Source organism: Typopeltis vanoorti, chromosome 22 (genome assembly GCF_054136105.1).
Source record: "Typopeltis vanoorti isolate ZY-2024b chromosome 22, IOZ_Tvanoo_1.0, whole genome shotgun sequence".
Classification (NCBI taxonomy): Eukaryota; Metazoa; Arthropoda; class Arachnida; order Uropygi; family Thelyphonidae; genus Typopeltis; species Typopeltis vanoorti.
The window spans coordinates 52,385,853-52,408,627 of NC_143570.1; the positions used below are offsets into that span (position 1 = coordinate 52,385,853).

Here is a 22,775-nt window from a genome sequence, read left to right on the forward strand (position 1 = left end):
GTGAAAGCAATGGTATTCCCTGTGGTACTGTATGGATGTGAAAGTTGGATCTTGAGAAAGAGTGAAAGAAGGAAGACAGACATTTGAACTATGGGTTTGGAGATGCTTACGAAGAATATCACAGACTGCAAAGCAAACCAATAAATCAGTGATAGACAGAATAAAGCCAGATTACTCCCTTGAAGTTATCATCATCAAGCAAAACTTGTCATACTTTGGACATGTTATGCATGCAGATGACGATGCTTGCTAAAGTTGATGGAAGCAGGAGAAGAGGAAGACCAAGAATTCAATGGGTGGATGGAGTTAAAGAAGCAACTGGAAAATGTGCCTGGAAATTCTGAAAGATACAGCCAGGGACAGATCTGAATGGAGAGCGTATGTTCATAGAATCACCAGGAGTCGAAAACAATGCAATGGAACATAACAACAACAAAATTTCAAATTAATTCAATCATTCTGAAATTTTATATATAATCTAATCTTGTAATTCTATATTCATTAAGAATGTGTTACTGTACTTTCATTAAGCAATTCTGATAAATATGCATGTATTTTAATCTCAGGTCAACATTAACTCGCAGCCAACAATGGAATCAGAAATAAATGCAAGATAGAAGGTGTTCTGCTATTGTTACGTCAACTGATATTAACACTGACAGTGCAATATTAAATGCAAAACATAATACTACATTATTTTAAAGGATTATGATTTTTAAAAATATACAGTACAATGAAGTTTTATTATGTAAAAAGTTAACTAACGACATCCTGAAGCCTGGTTTCAACAGAGAAGGAATAAATGACTTTTTTATGATTTTCTTTTTCATATAGTTTATGCCAATTTTGCCACACCAAAACACTTGCAGCCCTGTGCAAATGCACAGGGCTGCAAGTGTTTTGGTGTTGCACCATCGGTAGAGCTGGTCCTGTATGGAGGAGTTGAGTCCAGAAAAAGAAGGCAAGTGACCAGTGGCGTACCACATGGCTCAGTATTTGGTCCTCTGTTGTTTATAAGAAATGATTTCATAGGAAAATTCCGTTGTTTGCTGACAATGCAAAACTGGTAAGAGCAATGGTAAATGGTGGCAGAGATCCTGCAGGAAGACTTACACATCTAGCAGTATGGGCAAAGGTAAATTTCTACCAGTTTAATGTGGCCAAGTGTAAGGTGATGCACTTTGTACTAACTATGTACTAACAATACTGTGTACTAACTATATTGATGGAAATGAACTACAGTAAACTGATGAGGCCAGGGACTTGGATGTGATGATTGTGGACAGGGAGTTGAAGTTTAAAGGACATATTGTGAAGATAATCAAAACAGAACATCAGATTATGTTGTTGATGAAGAACACACCAACAAACAGGGATAGAGTTATTGTTCCCCTATATAAGGTTTTAATAAGGCCACATCTGGACTATTGTGCACAGATCTGGACCCCTAGATTCCATGGGGATGAAGAAATGGTGGAGAGAATACAGAGGCATTAAACAAAGATTGTGGCAGGTCTATGGAATGCTCCTTATGAGAATAGACTGACAGTTTGTAAGCTTCAAAAATTAGTTGATAGGTAAAAAGGAGGAGACATGATAGAAGCATTTAAGTTATTCTAGGATTAATACTGAAGAGTTTTTCAGTACATGGAAGAAGGGAGAGAACAAGGGGTGGAATTGTGTAAGAGTGTGGTTTGCAAGAGTGTTAGGACTAGATTTTTTGCTTAGAGGGTGGTGAATGGGTTGCCAGAGGTGATTGTGGGTGCTTCATCAGTGAATGAGTTTAAGGAGAGGTATGATAGGTATTGTGTGAATGATAGCTAGTGTGTGAATAATGGATCTTCCATGATGGAGATATCTGTATAATAATAATAATAAAGTGAAAAATCTTATTCTGGCCAGTTTGCTCCTCTCCAGCTTTCTTTTTCACAATTTTGCCTAGCCTCTTCTCAACTGTGCTTGCATAAATCTTAACCTAGGCCACTCAGTAGAGAAATTCCTCTGTAATTCTCATATTCAGTTTCATGTCCCTTTTTTTAGAGATGGTACTATCAGATCTCTGTTCCAATCAGTTGGAATACAACTTTCTAACAATGCTTTCCGAATTATGCAGTGCAGCCACTATAAACTTTTATACCTTTATATTTGAGCATTTCTAATATAAGTCAAATATAAGGCCATTTACTCCTGCTGCCTTTCTTTATTTCATATTTTTGATGGCTTTTTTCTAAATCAATTATTGTTATGTAATCTTGAATAATTTTTACCTCAAATCTGTCACTTCTTATTCATTTGAGAATCTTTCAAAATAATTACTCTGACTATCTATGATAGAATATCTTTATCTTCAGTTTTAATATCACCTTTATCATTGCTGATTCCTTTTACAGCACTCTTAATCAAAGTTGAGCAGCTTTTAGTCTACAGTTCAGCTCTTAAAACTGTTTGTTTTTGATTATTTTTAAAACTTAATTTATTTTTCTTTTCAATATGATATTTATTTTTTATCCTGCTCAAACCTCAACAGTGATTCCTTCCTATTTCAAATCCCCTGTGTACTCTTGTGTTCTGACACTGAGGAATTTTGGCGCCTATGGCAGGAAAGAAAATTGTGCCGTTGGCGCCTATGGCCAGGAAAGAAAATTGTGCTGTTCTAAAAAAAAAAAAGCTTTAAAAATCTCAATTTTTGTGCCAATGGCCGGGGCCACATTGGCCATAGCCTCACTACGCCTCTGACTATCTATAATAAAGCAGTCAATGAGACATTTCTTATGTCTTCTTTTCACTTGAATTTGTGCATATCTTTATGCAGGAAAAGGGCATTACTAATGAGTGATCCATGTCCTGAACAAAAATTCAGAAGGTACTTTCCATTATTATTAACTTTGCTCTTTTCTCCAAATTTTCTCATTACATTTCTGTCTGATATTCATTTTTGGTGTTTAGACCTCCAACAAGGAAAAACGTTTCCTTTTTCTTTATCAACTGTCTTCTCTAAAGAGTAAAAAAATTCCTCTGCTTTCTTCCTTAATAAAACCTTCTATTAACACATAAACATGAATAAGTTTTATTCTAATTTCCCATTTTGATGTTTGCCCATATTACTATACTTGAAAGTGCCTGACATTCAAGAAGATTATCTTCATGTTCAGTGTTGAATACTAGAGATATGCTTTCCTTTACTTAATCATCACTGCCTGAATAATAACATCCCAATGAATAATAACATACTGCACTTATTATTCAGAATATTCTGTTTTTGTGCATTTTGGTAATACTAATTATGTCAATGTAGCACTTCTCTAATTTTCTATCAGTTCCATTCCTTTTCTGATGTTACTTTTTAATATAATGATCTGGATTCTGTTTGAATATGAGCTGGTTTCAGGAGCTGATTTTTCACTATTCACCCAGGTTCTCAGACAAAATCAGCTCAGCATGGTCACTGTTTAACCATACAATGCCCTAGCCCTCATGATATTTCATTGTTTTCATTTCATGTCACTCACTTTTGGTTTAATCCCATACATAATACAATTTGGTTGGCTACATCCCACACTGCCAGCCCATTCACATTCATTCAGTATCCACATAGCTATCTACTAATGGAATACACTAAAAGAAAATGAGGATTGGACATTAGGTCAGAAGTTCCAGTCAGTTCTCCACATTCCTTAAAAGGATATGTCTCCTTCTACTTACCTAGCTTTGAACCTTAAACAACTGTGAAGAGTAATAAGTATATTATTTAAATTGTGTGTATTTGTTTTTTATTTTCATTTATTGTTAATCATTTATCTATTAATTTTAAGTAACTCTATGAAATTATTATTTTAATAATAATAATAATAATTATTATTATTATGTGACACCTCCAGGGAGTCAAAAGACTCATCGAGGGAGAGTGTGAAAACAGCATTGAACGACTGAACCCCTTCCAACTAATAACTGTGCTCAAACTTGCTTAACTTTTTACATGAGCCATTAGTAGCAGAGGCTCTACCAATCGACCAACCTTTGCTGGCTAAACTCTTAATATAATAATAAATTGTTCACTTCCCTTTTATAACAGATGAATTACATTACATTAGCTTTCATGGCTTACACATGTAACAAAATTATATAGAATTTATTCAAAAACTCCAATATATTTTATCCAACATTATAGACATCGTCAGTCAGGGAGATAGACCGTTAACTACATTTAAAAGAAGAATCACAATAATGAGTCATAAATCATGCGTATGTTAGCTTGTGTCTCAGTTGCAGCTGAAGAATATGATATTACAATATTATAGTTCAAAGGAACAACTGTAGTAAGTTGCATAGATAAAAAATATTTAAAATAATTATTAATTAAAACATTAATTGCTCATAAGTTTTTTTAAATTAATAATTATTTTAAATAATTTTTACCTATGCAACTTACTATTGTTCCTTTGAACTCTAATAGCATAATATCACATACTTCAGCAGTGACCCAGACGTGAGCTAATACATGTATGCATTATGACTCATTTTTGTGATTCATCTTTTGAATGTAGTATGTATTAAACAGCCTAACTCCCTGATGATGTACACGTAATATTGGATGATAAATATATTGAAGTTTTTGAATAAATTCTACATAATTTTTGTTACAAATGTAAGTCGTGAAAGTCATTTTAATGTCTAGTGCACGTTCCATTAAAGCTAATAATCTTATAACAGAGAAAATAAATCATATTCTCAATATTTATAACAATAAATATACATAACATTATGCACTGAAAGTCAATTAATAAACATTTATACTTTTTAACTTCTCTTTGTGCATGAAATGGGATTTGAATCCATTTCTTTCCAACCAAAGGGCACTGTTCTTACTGACTGAATTCTCAATTTATACTTTATAGTAATTAAAGCATTTTATTTTAATATAAGTAAATATGGAAATTAACTGAAATATTATACTTTATTCAACATTAATATCAAAAATTCGTTCAGAAACAGTCTAAGCATATGCAATAGCTCATCTTTCACTATTAAGCAGTAATATTATTTATTATTAAAATAGTTTGAGACATTATTATTTATTATTATCTCTGCTGTTAACAAATACCGAAATAAAAATATGATGACAATTGTCATCTTTTAGCTGAATATTCATATTAGTTGAACTATCCTGTTTGTTTGCCATAAATACAGTCTATCCAATGTATGTGACATTTTTACTGTATACACTTCAAAAAGATATCTATACAGCTTTATTTGACAATTTCATGATCCTATCAGCTGAAGAAAGAATTATATATGTCTGATTCTAGCTACTAAGTAAGGAAACTTTATCAAGGTCTTTTTTTTTTTTTTTTTCAGCCAATTTCAGAATTAGATGACCTTGGACAAATGTAAGCAGGAATTTTTAACTCCCAGAGTTTCTTCTAGGAGAAATCTAATATAAACCTATCAATAAAACTGACCAGAGATTCATATCAGTATACACTAAAAATGCTAACTAGAATTAAGAACAAGAGGTAATGCAGTTGTTGTTGTTGCTTCTGTTCTTGTACAAATTCTTCTGTTTCTTGTATAAATAAATATTGCAGAAGTGTCAACTATTGCAATGGCAAATGGTGGAGCCCAAGTGTCTAACAAATCAGAAAAAGTTAGGCTCCTATTATCCATTCTGGGATAATAGACATTAAGATCTCTTAACCCTTTGGAAAAGAGATCATTGACCATATGGCATTATGGTAATATATGCACTGCTACTGCATATCTTTTCTTTTTTTTTTCCTGGAAAAAAAAAAAAAAAAAAAACACCTTTAAAACATTAATTCTATCTTCAATTTGTTTTAATGAGTTCCAAAGCAGCACAAAACAATTCTTCATGATAAGCTGAACACATCACTCATTTATTTATTTATTCAGCATTTACATGATATAGTAATTATCATTTTAGAAGGAGAATATAAACTGGAATATCTATAAATAAATATTTCATGAAGGTTCTATCATCATAAAAATAACAACAAAAGAAACTTACTTTTTCTTTCTCTTCACAGACTTATTATCCCATGGTGGATCAAGAACAATAGCATCATATTTTTTACCTAATTAAAAAAAAAATACTAAATATTAAAATTGAGATGCTACCTAACCACCCAAATGGCCCGATATATCAAATATATCAAAAATATAAGCTTTGTAATGATGTTATTTTAATAGTATTCAAACATTATATTAATTTTCAATGGACACTTTGCATCCATAATCACTGACATGTAAACATGCAAAGGCCAGTTCAGATAAATTCAGATATAAAACGAAGTGCAATTTTTATGTGCGCATGTCTGTGTGTTGTGTTTCAGCACATTAGAATAATAGTGTTATTATTCTAATGTCATCAGTCCATGGGAAAAAAAGTATGCACTGATGACAAGCTGACCTATTTGCTGAGTGGTTACAGTATTTACTCTCTAGCCTGAAGGTCCAAATCCCACTTTTGGCATGGATGTTTGAAATGTTCTTCATAGATATTCATACATACATACCATATCTGCACTCTCACAAGATGAACTGAGTCACCATTGGAGAAGTAGATGCAAACCAACCCTCCTCCTCATTAGAGGAGAGAGGCCTTCCTCAGTAACGAGTAAAATCAGAGGCAACTCATAATTGATGACATTTTGAAAATGCTATATGATTATGATAAACAACACAGTGATATTCTTAACATTTGACCTACAAATTGTAAATTTACATAATGGCACATCAGAGGACTCACTAACACAGTCAGTAATGGCAATGTCTGTGCTTTGGTAGGATTTTATCCTACTACCACTTTATGAGCGGTAGTAAGATAAAATCCTACTACCACTCATAAAGTGGGTAGTAGGATTTTTTTTTTTCTCTCCCAGAAACTCAGAATTTTCATCCTGTCAAAAGTGGCAAACCAGTCTGAGAACACACACAACTCATTGACCCTGTAAGTAAGATTACCCCTTCTGGAGTCTCCTGAATCTTGGATTTAACGTCCTGTAAAACAGACACACATTTAACATCCTGTTTATAAACAAGAGGTTTATAAACATAACTGGAATTCTAGTTGTAGCTGTGTCTGCCATATTCCAAACTGCAGCAGCAGCATTATAATAGAGCACTGATTAGGTTCATATGATGCAGTGTTACTTGGCTGTGATAGGCAATCAAACCTGACACATTAAGAAAAAATCCGTGATAATGGAAGAATTGCTAAAGAATTAATAATGCAAATTTATTCCTTAGCTATGCATTACTCAGATCAGAAATTTAAAATTCACTAAATAGTGAAGGGACCTTAATTAACAATGTAATTCAACTGAACTCAACAATACACACACACACACATGTAGTTTTCATAATCCAAGTAGTATGGTCATCTGTCCATTTTTACAAATGAGATGTAATGAAGGCATCATATATATATATATATATATCATCATCAGCCATTGTCGATCCACTGCTGGTTGAAGGCCTTTCCAAGATTACTCCAAATTGTTTGTCCATGGCTCTCTTTTCATAAGTCACTCCTGCAAATCTAATGATATCATCAATCCACCGTGATTTAGGTTGGCATCGTGGCTGCTTTTCCTCTCGTGGAATCCAATCCAGAACTTCTTTTGTCCATCGTTGATCTTGTCTTCGAGCAATATGCTCAGCCCATTGCCACTTCAGATGTTTTGCTCTTTCTATGATGTCAGAGACTTTGGTTTGATTTCTTATCCACATATTCCTTTTGTGATCCAGTCTTATGATACCAAGCATACTTCTTTCCATACTAAATTGTGTTGTTCTTAATTTTTGAATTTCCTTTGCATTTAGTGTCCATGTTTTACAGCCATATGTCAATATAGGAAGAATACATTGGTTAAAAACATTTCTTTTCAAGCACAATGGTAGTTGGCTTTTGAATATTGAATGTAATTTTTCAAATGCTTTCCACCCAAGCATCATGTGTCTTTTAATTTTGTCTATGATATTTTGTTCCATTAATATCTGTAGTATATGTAAAGATATAATTGTTTAATTTCATCATTACTGATTTTTATTATTATTATTTGACACCTCCAGGGAGTCCAAAGACTCATCGAGGGAGAGTGTACTAACACCACTGAATGACTGAAATCCTTCCAACTACTAACCAAACTTGCTTAACTTTTTGCATCAGCCATTAGTAGCAGAGGCTCTACCAATCGACCAACCTTTGCTGGCTTTTCTGGTTTAACATAGCTATTGAACAAAAATTGAGTCTTGTTTAGGTTTATCTTTAGTGCAGCTGTTTTGCTAGCAATTTATTATTATTATTATTATTACCCCAAGACCTCATGGAGTCAAAGACTCATCTGAGAGAAGTTCTTGAATATGAGTCTGTAATTCATGCATAGTTGAAGTAAAGATAACTATGTCATCTGCAAAGCAAAAAGCGCTTAAATATCTTGCATTTATCTTCAGACCTTTCCTTTCCCAATCATCATCATTATCAAATTCCTGACATGTACCTCAAGGAGTGATAGTACTACATGAAAAATTTACATCATTACTAGCTCGTATCTACAATTTTCCTCCAAATCAATCTGTTACCTGTCAAGACTCCAACATTATTAGATCTTATATTTCTATCTGGGGTGCTTAAGGGTCAAAGCTGTATAACTGAGAGGAGACCTCCACATAGCCTTTAAAGGAATGCGGAGAACCGACCAGGGCTTCTGACCTAATGTCCAATCCTCACCTTCTCGTGGTGTACCCTGTTGGGTATCTACTTGGATACTGAACGAACGAGGATGGGCTGGCAATTTGGGATTTACCCGACGAAATTGTATTCTTATTGGTTAAACCAAAATAAAAAATGATGGTACAACATGACAGAATTTCATGCCGGCTGGGGCATCGCCCGGTTAAACAAGGCCCCCGTTGTTTTTGCCAGGGAACCAGGGCGAACAGCGAAAAGTCAGCTACTGGAACAAATCTGAAAACAAACCCCAACTGAACATCACCAGAGTTAAAGATCGGTACTATCAACGTACGAAGCCTGAATGGCAAAGAAATGGAGCTAGCTGAGGAATTACATAAGTACCAGATCGACATAATAGGGGTGACTGAAACAAAAAAGACCAAAACTGGCGAGATCTTTCTGAGCAATAAATACAAAATGTTATATTCAGGCAATGACAATCGAGGAAAAGAAGGAGTAGCCATAGTATTCAACACAAAATACGAGGCTAATCTTCTTGAATGGCAGTCAGTCTCAAGTAGAGTAATGTGGGCAAATATGAGAATGGGGGAACTGGACAATGAGACTTATTTGTGCCTATGGTCCCACAGAAGGTTCTACTAAGGTAGAAGTGGAGGAGTTTTTTGAGGCTTTAGAAAAAGCAACTGACACAATGAAAAATGAAAAGTTGGTCCTTGTTGGGGATCTAAATAGCAGAGTAGGAAATGATTGTGAGACATACAAAAATATTTTGGGAAAATTTGGAGAAAAGAGCAAAGCTAATAGTAATGGCAAATATCTGTTGGATTTCTGCTCAGGACATGGACTGGTTATTACTAACACCATGTTCCAACATAAAAATGTGCACAAATTCACATGGAGAAAAGAGGCTAGGAATATGAAAAGTCTCATTGACTATGTTATTGTTGATAGTAGTGATGTTTTCTCCCTGGTGCAGGACACCAGAGTGTACAGAGGATTTGAAATTGGAAGTGATCACTATTTAGTCTTGAGCAGGATAAAATTGAATTTAATATTGAAAAGAATAACATGTAAGAAAGTTTTAAAGCGAATAAAAGTTGAGCAGCTCTCAGATGTGAACTGTAGACTAAAATACACAAAGATTATTGAAGAAAAAATGAAAGAGTTTGAGAACTGGAATCAAACCTTGGAGATTCAGTGGCAAACTCTGAAGAAAACATTGATTGATTCTGCTAGAGAGGCATGTGGTGAGGTTGTCTGTAAGGATAAAAAAAATCAGAACTCCCTGGTGGACACAGGAAGGTAAAGAGGCAGTGAAGGAAAAGAAGAAAGCATATCAAAAGTTCCTGTCAAATAAGTCAGCTTGTGCTCTTAGAGAATATAGAGACAAATGCAAGAATGCTAAACACTGTGTAAAACTAGCTAAACAAAAGTCATGGGAAGACTTTGGCAAGAATATAGAAAATAAATATCAAGAAGGTGGCAAAATATTCTGGAGGTTGTTGAAGAAGCTTAAGAATGGAGGAAAGAGTGCTGTAAAAGGAATTAGAGATGATAAAGGTGACATGAAAACGGGAGAAAAAGACATCCTTGAAGTATGGAGTAATTACTTTGAAAAACTGCTAAATGAAACAAGCAGTGATGACAGCACAGTGGTAAAAACACTGACCAGGCATGCAGTCAGGAATACATATCCATACTTGAAGTAGAAAAAGCCATCAAAGGCTTGAAATGTGGAAAGGCAGCAGGAGTAGATGATATTCGACCAGAAATGCTGAAGTATGGTGGTATAAGAGTCTTACAGTGGCTGCACTGCATAGTTCAGAAAGCCTGGACAGAGGGACGAATTCCCGATGATTGGAGTAGAGCTCTCATAGTACCCATATATAAAAAGGGAAATAAAACATGCAGTTTTATTAAATAAAATAAAGGAAATAAAACTACTGAGTGTTCCAGGCAAGATCTATGCAAGTATACTTGAGAAACGGTTGAGAAGAATTGTTGAAGAAAAGCTTGGTGAAGAATAAGCTGGATTCAGGCCAAATAGAGGCTGTCAGGATCAGATCTTCACTTTACGACAAATAGTCGAGAAAGCATGGGAATATAACAAAGATCTGTATTTAAGTTTTGTCGATTTGGAAAAGGCATATGACAAGGTGCCAAGAGAGAAGCTATTCAATACGCTGCAGTTATATGGTGTCAATGGGGCATTATATCAAGCAATACTTAGTCTTTATTTGAGTTGTAAGTCAGCAGTTAGAATTGAAGGAAGTACAGGAAGATGGTTTAATACTAAATCTGGTGTGAGACAAGGATGTGCATTATCCCCTCTGTTATTCATTATCTATATGGATCACATTATGAAGGAAAGTGGTATTAAACATAGTATCAAAATTGGAGATGTTAATGTCAGCTCTTTGCTTTATGCAGACGATGTTATACTTCTAAATAAATCTGCTACAAGTCTGCAAGATTCTCTGACTAAATTGAATAGCTGTTGTAGTAGATATGGTATGAAGGTCAGCAATAAAAAGACAAAGACAATGAAAATAGGCAGAATCATTGAAAATGTAAACTGTGTTGTGAATGGAGAACCTGTGGAACAAGTAAAACATTTCAGCTATTTAGGCACGATTTTTACTGAAGATGGTAAATTTAATATAGAAATAGACAACAGAATCAGCAAAGCTGGTATGGTGGGAAGTCAACTGAATAAATTCATATGGAATAAGAGAGAAATTAGTCGGAACACTAAATTAGCTGTATACAAGACAGTGTTCAAACCAGTTTTAACTTATGGATCTGAGAGCTGGGTCAGAAGTAAAACACTTGACCAAAGACTAGAGACCACAGATATGAGAGTCCTGAGAAAGATTATCGGCGTGAACAGATGGCATCAATGGCAATATCATATTAAAAACGAGGATATTAGGAAAGAACTTGACATTGTCAGCATCGAGGAATGTGTTAGCAGAGCTAATCTCAGGTGGTATGGTCACTTAAACAGAATGGGCAAAGAAAGATTAGCAAAACAAGTGTTCTCTGCCAGGTTGGCAGCAAAACGACCCAGAGGAAGACCAAGATAAAGGTGGATTGATACGGTACAAAGTGCTTTAGACGATAGAAATATAAGATCTGATAATGTTGGAATCTTGACAAGTAACAGACTGATTTGGAGGAAAATTGTAGATAGGAAATTAATAATGGTGTAATTTTTTTCATGTGGTACTATCATATCCTGTACACCCATTGAGGGTACATGGCAGGAATTTGATGATGATGATGATATTTCTATCTTCTAAGGCACTTTCTACTGCATCAATCCACCTACATCTTGGTCTTCCTCTGGGTCTTTTTTCTGCCAACCTGGCAAAGAACACTTGTTTTGCAAATCTTTCCTCTTCCATTCTGTTTAAGTGACCATACCACCTGAGATTAGTTCTGCTAACATATTCCTAGATGTTGACAACGTCAAGTTCTTTCCTAATATCCTCATTTTTAATATGATATTGTCACTGATGCCATCTGTTCATACCCCTGATCTTTCTCAGGACTCATATCTGCAGTCTCTAGTCTTTGGTCAAGTGTTTTACTTCTAACCCAGCTCTTGGATAAGTTAAAAATGGTTTGAACACTGTCTTGTATACAGCTAATTTAGTATTGTGACTAATTTCTCTCTTATTCATTCAGAAATTTATTCAGTTGACTTCCTACCATACCAGCTTTGTTGATTCTGTTGTCTATTTCCATATTTAATTTACTATATTCACTAAAAATCGTGCCTAAATAGCTGAAATATTTTACTTCTTCTAGGTTCTCCGTTCACAGTGCAGTTCCTATTTTCATGGTCTTTGTCTTGTTATTGCTGACCTTTATACCATATATATCTATAACAACAGTTATTCAATTTAGTTAGGGAATCTTGCAGGCTTGTAATGGATTTATCTAGAAGTATAACATCATCTGCATAAAGCAAAGAGCTGACATTAACATTTCCAATTAATCACCACTTTCCTTCATAATGTGATCCATATAGATAATGAATATTAGAGGGGATAATGTACATCCTTGTCTGACACCAGATTTAACATTAAACCATCTTCCTATACTTCCTTCAATTTTAACTGCTGACTTACCGCTCAAATAAAGACTAAATATTGCTTGATATAATGCCCCACTGACATTAAACAACTAGCATTTTGAATAGCTTCTCTCTCTCTCTCTCTCTCTTGGCACCTTGTCATATGCCTTTTCCAGTTCTACAAAAGTTAAATACAGATCTTTGTTATATTCCCATGATTTCTCAACTATTTGCTGAAAAGTGAAAATTTGATCCTGACAGCCTCTATTTGGCCAGAATCCAGCTTGTTCTTCAACAAGCTTCCCTTCCACAATTCTTCTTAACTGTTTCTCAAGTATACTTGCATAAATATTACCAGGAACACTCAGTAGGGAAATACCTCTGTAATTCTCACATTCAGTTTTGTTTCCCTTTTTATATATGGGTACTATGAGAGCTCTACTCCAATCATCTGGAATTCGTCGCTCTGTCCAGGTCTTCTGAACTATGCAGTGCAGCCACTGTAAGACTTTTATATCTCCATACCTGAGCATTTCTGGTCAAATATCATCTACTCCAGCTGCCTTTCCACATTTCAGGCTTTTGATGGATTTTTTGTATTTTAAGTATGGATAAGTATTCCTGATTATATGCCTGGTCAGTATGAAGTTTGAATATTTCTTCTAGGCATGCTGTGAATAATTTCGGAGATATTGTGTCACCCTGTCTTATACCTCTCTGTATTTCCACATCAGAGATGTTTCCATTGAAATGAATTGCTGCTGTGGCATTGGTGTATGCTGATTTGATTGTCCTGACGTATAATGATTTAAAATAAAAACTATAACAAATGTTATGTCTTTGATTGTAATGGCCAAATATTTAAAGAGATGTTGTAAACACGATAAGCACTACGAACACTCTACTACTGTGCTGCAAACTGCATATAAACAACAGTGGATCTGCATGACGGACAGTGCCGCATTACGCTAATAGCTTGCATCTCACTCTGATGTACATATGCTTGCATGCGTAGCAATATGTGGTAAACACAGTGCTGTTAGCTTCCTTCGCCCTCCAAGTGCTACAAGATGGATTTTTATTATTTTTTATACAAAATAGGAGAATTGTATAGGATTGCTGATGATAAAATTAAATATTACAAGCAAATATAAATAAATTAATAAATATATTTATATATCGAGAAGAATTGGGGGTGCTGCAGTTCCGCAGTATCTATGCACGAGTCGTCCCTGAATTGCTGTTTGGCATTTTTGAGACTACAGTTGTTTTCAATTGTCTGTTGTATGAATTTACAATTGAATTTTCTGATCACTTTTCATAATTCAGTGTATTCAAATTTTATTCTGTAGGTTATTTGATTGTTTCATTTCTCTTCGTTTCTTCATCAGCTGTTTTGTTTCTTCAGAAATTTTGTCTTGTTTCTGTTCTGTGGTACCAGCTATTTCAAGTGAGCATTGTAAAAGATTTTGGGGAATAATGTCATTACTTTCTGATGGATCAGAACTGTCATTTATAATAAGATTTTTAAATCTGTTGTATATTTCATGGCATATATCTTTTTAAATGTTGAGTTTGTGTATATCTATGTTTTGCTTTGATCTTCAAAACATTTTTCTTCTTTCTTTTTGGCAGTTTATTTGAATTTTACTGCATACCATATGGCCACTTCCAATGTTGAAAGTGTTTATAACAGAGCAGTCATGAAAGATGTTTTTTCTTATTGCTGAGAATAAAGTCAATTTCACCAGTTTTTCCATTTGAACTTTTCCATGTTCTCTTCCTATGTGTTTTTTTCTTGAAAAAAGAATTCATGACATAATTATTGGATTAATTGCAAATTAACCCCGTATATATATATATACATACAGGGTGTTCGGGATAAATTTGACAGTTTCGTAAGGAAAAAGAAAATCTTCTTTGTATCTATTAAATTTAATGAATTGACAAAAAAACATTACAGGCAGAGTTAATTACAATACTATCAACAAGATTTACTCAAAATAACCATCATTAGCATCGATCACAGCTTCAATTCTGCTTCGGAACCTCGAACAAGCTGATGCCACAGTCTCCCTGGGAAGGGCCGCAAAAACTGTTTTAATTTTATCCATTAACTGGGCTTTTGTATTACTGGAAGTGCGATTGGTGTCTTTTTCAACTGCGCCCCATACAAAATAATCCATGGGGTTAAGGTCTGGGGAGTTTGGAGGCCAAACATTTGGACTGGTGAAGTCGTAGAAATTTTCAGACAACCATTTTTGACTTTTCCCAGAGGTGTGGCAAGGGGCCGAATCCTGCTGCCATACATACGGCCTACCATTGGCTACCCTTGTTATCCAGGGCTTGACTACAGTTAGCAACTCCACGAACAAAGCCCGAATTCCAATGCCAGGGTTCTTCAACACCTGTTCCTGCAGATTTGCGAGGAATTCTGCTGTACGAACGCAATCAGATCGTCTGCTAGGGATCTTTCTTCTTGCTACATCCTCGTAGTCACCATTGCAAGTCTCTAGTTCATGCCTGATTGTTTTTACTGTATTCAGGGAGCATTGGGCAGCAGTCGTAATATCCTTATTTTGATGGCGGGCACGAATCATCATGATACAAGTTATTCTCTTCCATGATTCAGGTGGGTTCCAGCTATCCATCCTTTCTGACATCTTGTATATGAATGAAGAAGGGTCCAAACTTTTAAATGAAGAGAAGTGTGTGTTAATACATGTAACTTACGGAAAAATATAATTAATTATAAATATGTCAAATTTATCCCGAACACCCTGTATATACAGGTAACCCTCGTATAACGCGGTACTTATACAATGCAGTCTACAAATTGTAGTAACCCTTGTTGAACGTGGTACGTATACAATGCGGTTTCGATAAAAATACAATGTCTACACATTGTAATAAACCTTTATCTTTTCACATATTTTTCACCGTGTGACTTAAAAATCAAATTTTATCTTCATTAAATTTGTGTCTGCCTATGTCGCGAATGTAGTTATAAGTAGTGAAATTATATTAGGGGAAATACCCTAAATTTAGCATGCATGTACATCAATTGTTTACTGTATAAAGTATTTATTGTTGAAAATTGTCTTCGTTTTCTGCCAGGAACGCGCATTAAAAATCATACGTGTGTTCAGCTCAAGCTGAGCACTTTATTTTTTGGTGAGTTACATACAATATGTAATACTTTTTTTAATGTAAAAAAAAATTATTTTTATATAATGCCCACTTAGAGTGCTTTTGCGATATATACGTTTGTTAATAGGGATAAACCCACCCACTGTAAACTGCCAAGGTAACAACTGAACAAGACTAAAGATACATTCGGTTTCGATCAGCACATGAGATTCAACCTTCGTGAACTTCTTCATAAGTGCTCCAATCTCTTCAATAGTGAATTAATAGATCGGGAAATAGATATAAATGAGGAGGAACTGGTACAATTAATAGATGACGTTGAACCAAATGGCGGGGAAAGTTCTGCCAAAGATTCTGATTGTGATGAATCCATTAGAGAATTCAGTTTAAAGAAATTAGCAGAAGGACTGGACTTAAAGAAAGTTATTTTATGGATAATGATCTCTCAATAGAGCGCTCTGAAAAATTCGCAAGACAATTGGATTGTTTAGCTCTGTATTATGAACTTAATAAAAAAATTGCAGCATAGTGGTAAGCAAGGTCTTATTACTGACTTCTTGATAACTAAACCAGTGAAGTATGCAATGAGAATTATACTAATGATGTCCAAGAGATTTCAAGTGATGACGATTAAAATATGCACTTCATTTTATTTTGCCTATAACATTTATGTATTATGTGCAATGAAGTTTACATACGATTTATAATTTTTTATAATTTTATACTATGTACTAGGGGGCTCTGCCCCCTGACAGCTACGCCCCCCCCCCCCCCGAAGTTCCAGACTGGTAGGCCAGTTCTCCTTGAATTCTGATGACTTGAATTTTTAAAACTTGAAAGGGGTCCCCCCCTGGCTCTTTTCAAGTCACTTATGGTTTCTAATAAGAAGAGCAAAATCTCGTACTATGCAATGACCATCTCCTACCTGAGGAGTGGTTAAATGCTAAATAAGGGTTTGCACCTGACTCTAAGAAAATTGTCTTTATGCATATTGCAACAAACATGAAAGATGTGTTTATATCAATTTTCAATCAAGCACTTATTACTTTTGTGCATCTTCTGCTCATGTTTTTAAAGTTGTTTTAACCCTCAAATGGAATTGAAAAAAAAAAAAAAACAGATATTCAGGCTCTTTATTTTTCTAATTTGGGGAAGGAGGAAAGAAGCTGAAGTACTTTATTCTATATCAGCTTCTACAAAAAAAAATTCTTTTTATATAACAAGAACAAAGCAAAATGCACTGACTGCAAAAACAAATTATCCTATGATCACAACATGATTTGAAAGAAGAAAAGACATTGTTTATGCAATATCAATTATAAATACCCCAAAAAAATATAGGTATTTATATTTTGAAGGAATGTGGAACTGACCAGGCCTTCCTCCTCAAAGTTCAATCTCATCTACCTGTGTGTGTGTGTGTGTGTGTGTGTGTGTGTGTGTGTGTGTGTGTGTGTGTGTGTGTGTGTGTGTGTGTGTGTGTGCACGCAAATTAGTAAGTATCTACATAAATAATGATGAGGACAGACTGCAACTGGGGACTAATTAGCCATCCAGACTGAATGGATAAATGTGGTTTTATCAGGGAACCACAGCAAAAAGTGAAAAGACAGTTACTGGAATAACCAGAAATTCAAGTAACTAATGACAGACACTCTACATAAGAAGCATCAATAAAAATTAGGTGTAGCTAGAAGAGAAATTATAGAAACACCATATCAACATGATGTTTCCCAGCTACAGGCATCATGTTGTAGTAAAGATGCCTGAACCAAGTATAAGGAAGTATATTTTTTAATTACATAGGAGATAGAAATTGGAAGTTCAGTGAACATACATACTGCAAAGGTTGTAAAGACAACACAGAGGATTGCTGTAATACTGAGAAGGACACTGACATGCACATATAAGAAGGTGCTAATTCCATCATATAATGCCTAGACTAGACCACATTCTAGAATTATGATGCTCACATCTGGTCACCAGATGGAGATGAAGTAACTATGGAGAGGGTATAATGACACAGGGATATCATTATATCCTCACATATATCACAAATGATATTGGGACTGCAGCCACTAGGACAGACTGAAAACATGCAATATGCAGAGTCTGGTGGAAAGGAGATGAACGGGTGATATGATTGAGACATTTATTTAAACTACTGAGAGGCAGTTATCAGACTGACACTGGATGAGATTTTTCATATGGTAGGATGAGGGGAGAGAACAAGGACAAAGATCTATCCATAAAAATTGTGAACAAAAGTAGTGAGTAAAAGGGTCAGAAAGAATGACTGATTTCAATCATTCAAGGAATGGTATGACAGACTATGTAGTTTAAGGCAAATTTCCCATGATGAGCTGAATGGAGATCCATAATAATAATAAATATCTGCATATTTTAAAATAGTTAACTCTTCTAAAATCAACTCTAGATTAATTTACCTGTTATAGCAAGTTGTTCAATTTCACTAATATCTCCTAAAAGAAATGTAGATTTTGCTGGAATTAAGAAATTCTTCCCACAAAAACTTATGATTCCAGAAACATTACTGTTGAATTCCAATATTTCATTCAGTATATCCACATCATTTGGGTTATCTATCAAAGTTAAAAAAACAGACAATTAAAAAAAAGTAACTGTTCCATTTAAGATTGACTTCTTGCATATATTTAGAATTCAAAACAAATTACTTCTTCTTTTCATTAAAATAATTTTTTTCACAATTTATAACAGCAAACAAATTAACCCAAACATTTATGGGGGGGGGGGGGGTGCTGAAAAGTTGTGATAAACACTGAACTTCACAAATGATATGAAAATATGTAAGTAACAGTAACAAAACTGTTACTCACATATTTCATCAAATTGTAATAATTTGTTCTTTTTCTTTTAGGATATATAAGAACACATGTCAGAGGTTTGAAGAAATTCAAAGAAGACACAGAGGTGCAAGCCGTCATCAAGTTTATCGTGTTGCAAGAAAAGCCTGAAACCGAGATTCACCAAACTTTGTGCAAGACTTTAGGGGACTGTGCCCCAGCATATCCAACAATCCAATAGTTGCCCGATGGGTGGCCAAGTTTAAAACTGGGCATCCTAAGACAACAGATGTCGCAGGGCAGGAGGACCTTCCACAGCGATCACACCTGAAAACATCTATGTGCATTATGTGCCATGATCCTGGGAACGATATCCAGGGAACAAGTTGGTGTCCATTATTCACCAACATCTGAACATGCAGAAGCTCTTAGTGAAGTGGGTCCTCAAATGTTTGAATGATGACCAAAAGAGAGAATGTATGCTGTCATCTCAAGGGATTTTGAACCATTTTGAGAAATCAAATACAAATTTTTTGGCTTGTATTGTGACTGATGATTAAACATAGCTTCATCACTATGAACCAGAGACTAAACAATAGTCATTGGAGCAGAGACATAAAGGTTCTCCACAGCCAAAGAAGTTCCAAACTCAAAAGTCAGCAGGGAAGGCTCTTACCATTGTCTTTTGGGATATGAATGGTGTACCAAGTACCTCAAAAAAAAAAAAAGAAAAAAGGTGAAACTGTTACAGCAGCAGTTTATTCAACAGCTCTGGAGGAACTGAAGGTAGTAGTGAAGGAAATACTTGAGGTTAACAAAATTTATCACAGATGATGAAATCATATCTGCAGCTGACGAACTGGTATGTGCAACAAGGGAAAGACTTTTTTCTCAGAGGACTCCAAATGATACAGCAGTGTTGTAACAAGTGTATAACACTTCGTGGGGAATATGTAGAATAATGTGCAAGTTACATGGTTCTACCTCAATTCCTTCATGATAATTCTCATAACTTTTCAGCACACTCTCTGTTCCTAATAAGCTCATCAATTCACTTAGGCATGGACTCTACCAATGTAGAACACATTTTTCTTATTTCTACATCTCAAAATGATATTTTTATAATGGGTTGTATTAAGTTATCCTTTGTATACAATTTAATTTTCTAAGTCTCTTTTTCACTATGGCCCACAAATTTTCTATTGAGTTAATGACACGAGAGTTCCTGGCCACTGAAGCAATTAGATGTTGTGATTTTTGAGGAACTGTTTCTCTTTTTTAGAAGTGTGGCATGGAGCAAGATCCTGTTGGAAGATGAGTTCTTTGTCTCTTTCTGGATCTGTGGGACCACTCTTTTCTCCAATATTTTTCTGTAATGGTAATTGGTCATGAGTAAAACAACCTCAGGGTTGTTTTACACATGATAGTAGGGTACTCACTCTCCTTGCACAAAGAAATGGCTCAAACCAAAATCATAATGAAACCAAAACCTGTAAAATATGATCTTCATCCACTTCTCAACAGTCCAATCTTTCCATTGCCCAGAGCCTCTTTTACTGCACAGCCTTCATCAACAGCTGTTTCTTTTTTGGTCTGTGGGCAGGCCTCTCTACCTCCAACAATCTTTGATGGACTGTCATGTCAGAAGCATTAATCCCACTAGCTGCCAAGTCTCTATTTAAGTCTACAGCAAACAATCTTGGATCGATTTTGCTTTTCCTAACTAGTAAATGACCTTGAGTAAGTGGAGTTTTCTTTTTTTGCCTACATTTTCTTTTTCTGTCAGAAGAAAAGGTACTTGTCTCCCTCTAAACTTCTTCAAAATTACATTAACAGTACCCAAACCAACAGCAAACTCTCTAGCAATCTGTCTTTGAGTCATGGATGTCTGCTGAGAAAAAGTATATAATTTTGAATGCTTTCTTGTAGATGTATACATTTCATAGATGCACAAAATGAATAAAAACACTATGAATGTCAACTTCTTTACACTATTAATAAACATCAGAGAGACAGTTAAAACATTTAAAGCACACTCAACCAAAAGAGTGAACTTAAACCAAAACCAAAATTACTGTGAACTGAAACAAAAACCAAACCAAAAACTTAATGAAAAATTGGCTTGTTTGGATTAATTTGTTCACTACTGTACATAATAGGACTAATATTCAGTTCTTTTGTGCTTCATAAATTTTTTAAGCAAGAAAAACTGAATAGTAGCCTTTTTTGCCTCTTTTTAAACTTTTTTTCTTTCTGGCAGTCCATGACCTAAATTAAGGTATGTATTTACAAATGTCTCTTTTGTATTTTAAAGCTTTTATAGGCTGCTGTTTGCATTAAAATATCTTATAAAATTTCAAACTAAATCTTAAATATCAACTTCCTTCATATAATAATAATAATAATAATAATTAGTATATTTAGTCTTAGGTGCTGGTTGAAGCTCGCTGTTAAGGTTTGTGTGCTGCACGAACATAATCTTCTGTTTCTGCACTAGACATATAATGTGATTCAGACTAGTTATAATGAATTTTGAAAACTGATTTTTTTAAGAGCTAATGATGAAGTGACTAAGTCCATAAGGTGTTTAGATAATGTATAAAAATTTATACATTATCTAAAATTTGGTTTTCCACAACATACATGATAAAGCTATTAAAGACAAGAAAAATATATCACAACTAAATTAATCAAAATGAAAAGGATTCTTTTCAAACCACTTTACTTTATAACAATTGCAAACTGGTTAATATGCATTAAAATATTAAAAAATTATTATTAACACAAGTAAATAGTTATTCATGTAAATCATTTATATAATAATTAGTCTTTCAGTCTAATATGCTCCACTAATGCTTTTTTATTTTCTAAAGCAATACACAAAGCTGCTTTGTGTACTCCCTCACCCCTTTTTTTTTGAGGAAAAAAATTGACCCAAACTAGCTTTTTTTTTCTTTTTCTTGAAGATACTCTATCCTTAGTTGTCACTGATAGCTAGCTGCAAACTATTTATGATCCAAAGAGATCTGGAAAAAAAGAGTATGGCAGACAACTGGTGCCACATCATGGTCCTTAATCCTACTTGTCCTTTCCAAGGATCAACTAATTAAGGATACAGCTGAAAAAGGAATAGAAAAAGTTTTTCCAGTCAGTTACTAGAATCACACTTGCAATAGTCTTTCTTCCATTGACCAATGAATGCTATGGATACAAATCCAATTTCCTCATGGCTACGTAGATACATAATAATTATTCAATAAATTATTCAAGAAAATTTCATGCATTAATATGAATATTTAAAGTCCTTAAAATCCTTATTCATAATAATGCTTAAGGGTATAAATAACACCAGAAGGAAAAAAATATTTATTAAAACACTAATATTTTACTAGTTTTCTACACAGCATCATCAGAGAACAATAATACAATTTTTTAATAAATACTGCATTTTTCCATGTATAAGACGATACTTTTTTTTCTAAAATTTTAGACCAAAAATTGGGGGTCGTCTTATACACAGCGGGGTAACCGGTTGAGAGACCCGCGGTTGCCGTGGCAAAACTGCTGGTACCTTGCTTCCGCAATCATTAGCCTTTTGTTAACTATGTCGATTGACATCATTAACGGCTGATTCTGAATAAATTAATCAGAACTCTGAAAGCATTCATACATCTGCAACTCGTTGGTGGAGTAAGTTAATGCATTAACAATATTTTGAGCACTAGCCCATAAAAATGTCATATTCTTCAAAATTCAAGTTAAAAGTCATTAATTATGCAAAAGAACATGGAAATAAAGCTTCAGAGAGACAGTTTGGACCTCCTCCCACTGAATTTATGATTAGACAGTGGAGAAAACAGGAAGAACTACTCAAAATGCCAAAAAAGAAGAGGTTCTTAAGAGGAAAACCAGCAAAATGGCCAAACTTGGAGCAGAGGCTTAAGACTTGAATTATGGAGCAGCACCAGAGTGGGATATGTGTATCAACCAAGCTTATTCAATATGA

The 22,775-nt window shown here is 34.5% G+C and overlaps 1 protein-coding gene across 1 annotated transcript in view; it reads right to left on the reverse strand.

Moving 5' to 3' along the window:
- Window positions 1-22,775, reverse strand: part of Mettl4 (Methyltransferase like 4) — a 76,668-nt gene that overhangs the window by 29,997 nt on the left and 23,896 nt on the right. The window contains exons 4-5 of the mRNA XM_090412237.1: window positions 18,392-18,547; window positions 6,026-6,092 (exon numbers count right to left, since the gene is read on the reverse strand). Coding sequence (XP_090268363.1) covers window positions 6,026-6,092; window positions 18,392-18,547 — 223 coding nt within the window. The remainder of the gene's footprint in view (window positions 1-6,025; window positions 6,093-18,391; window positions 18,548-22,775) is intronic.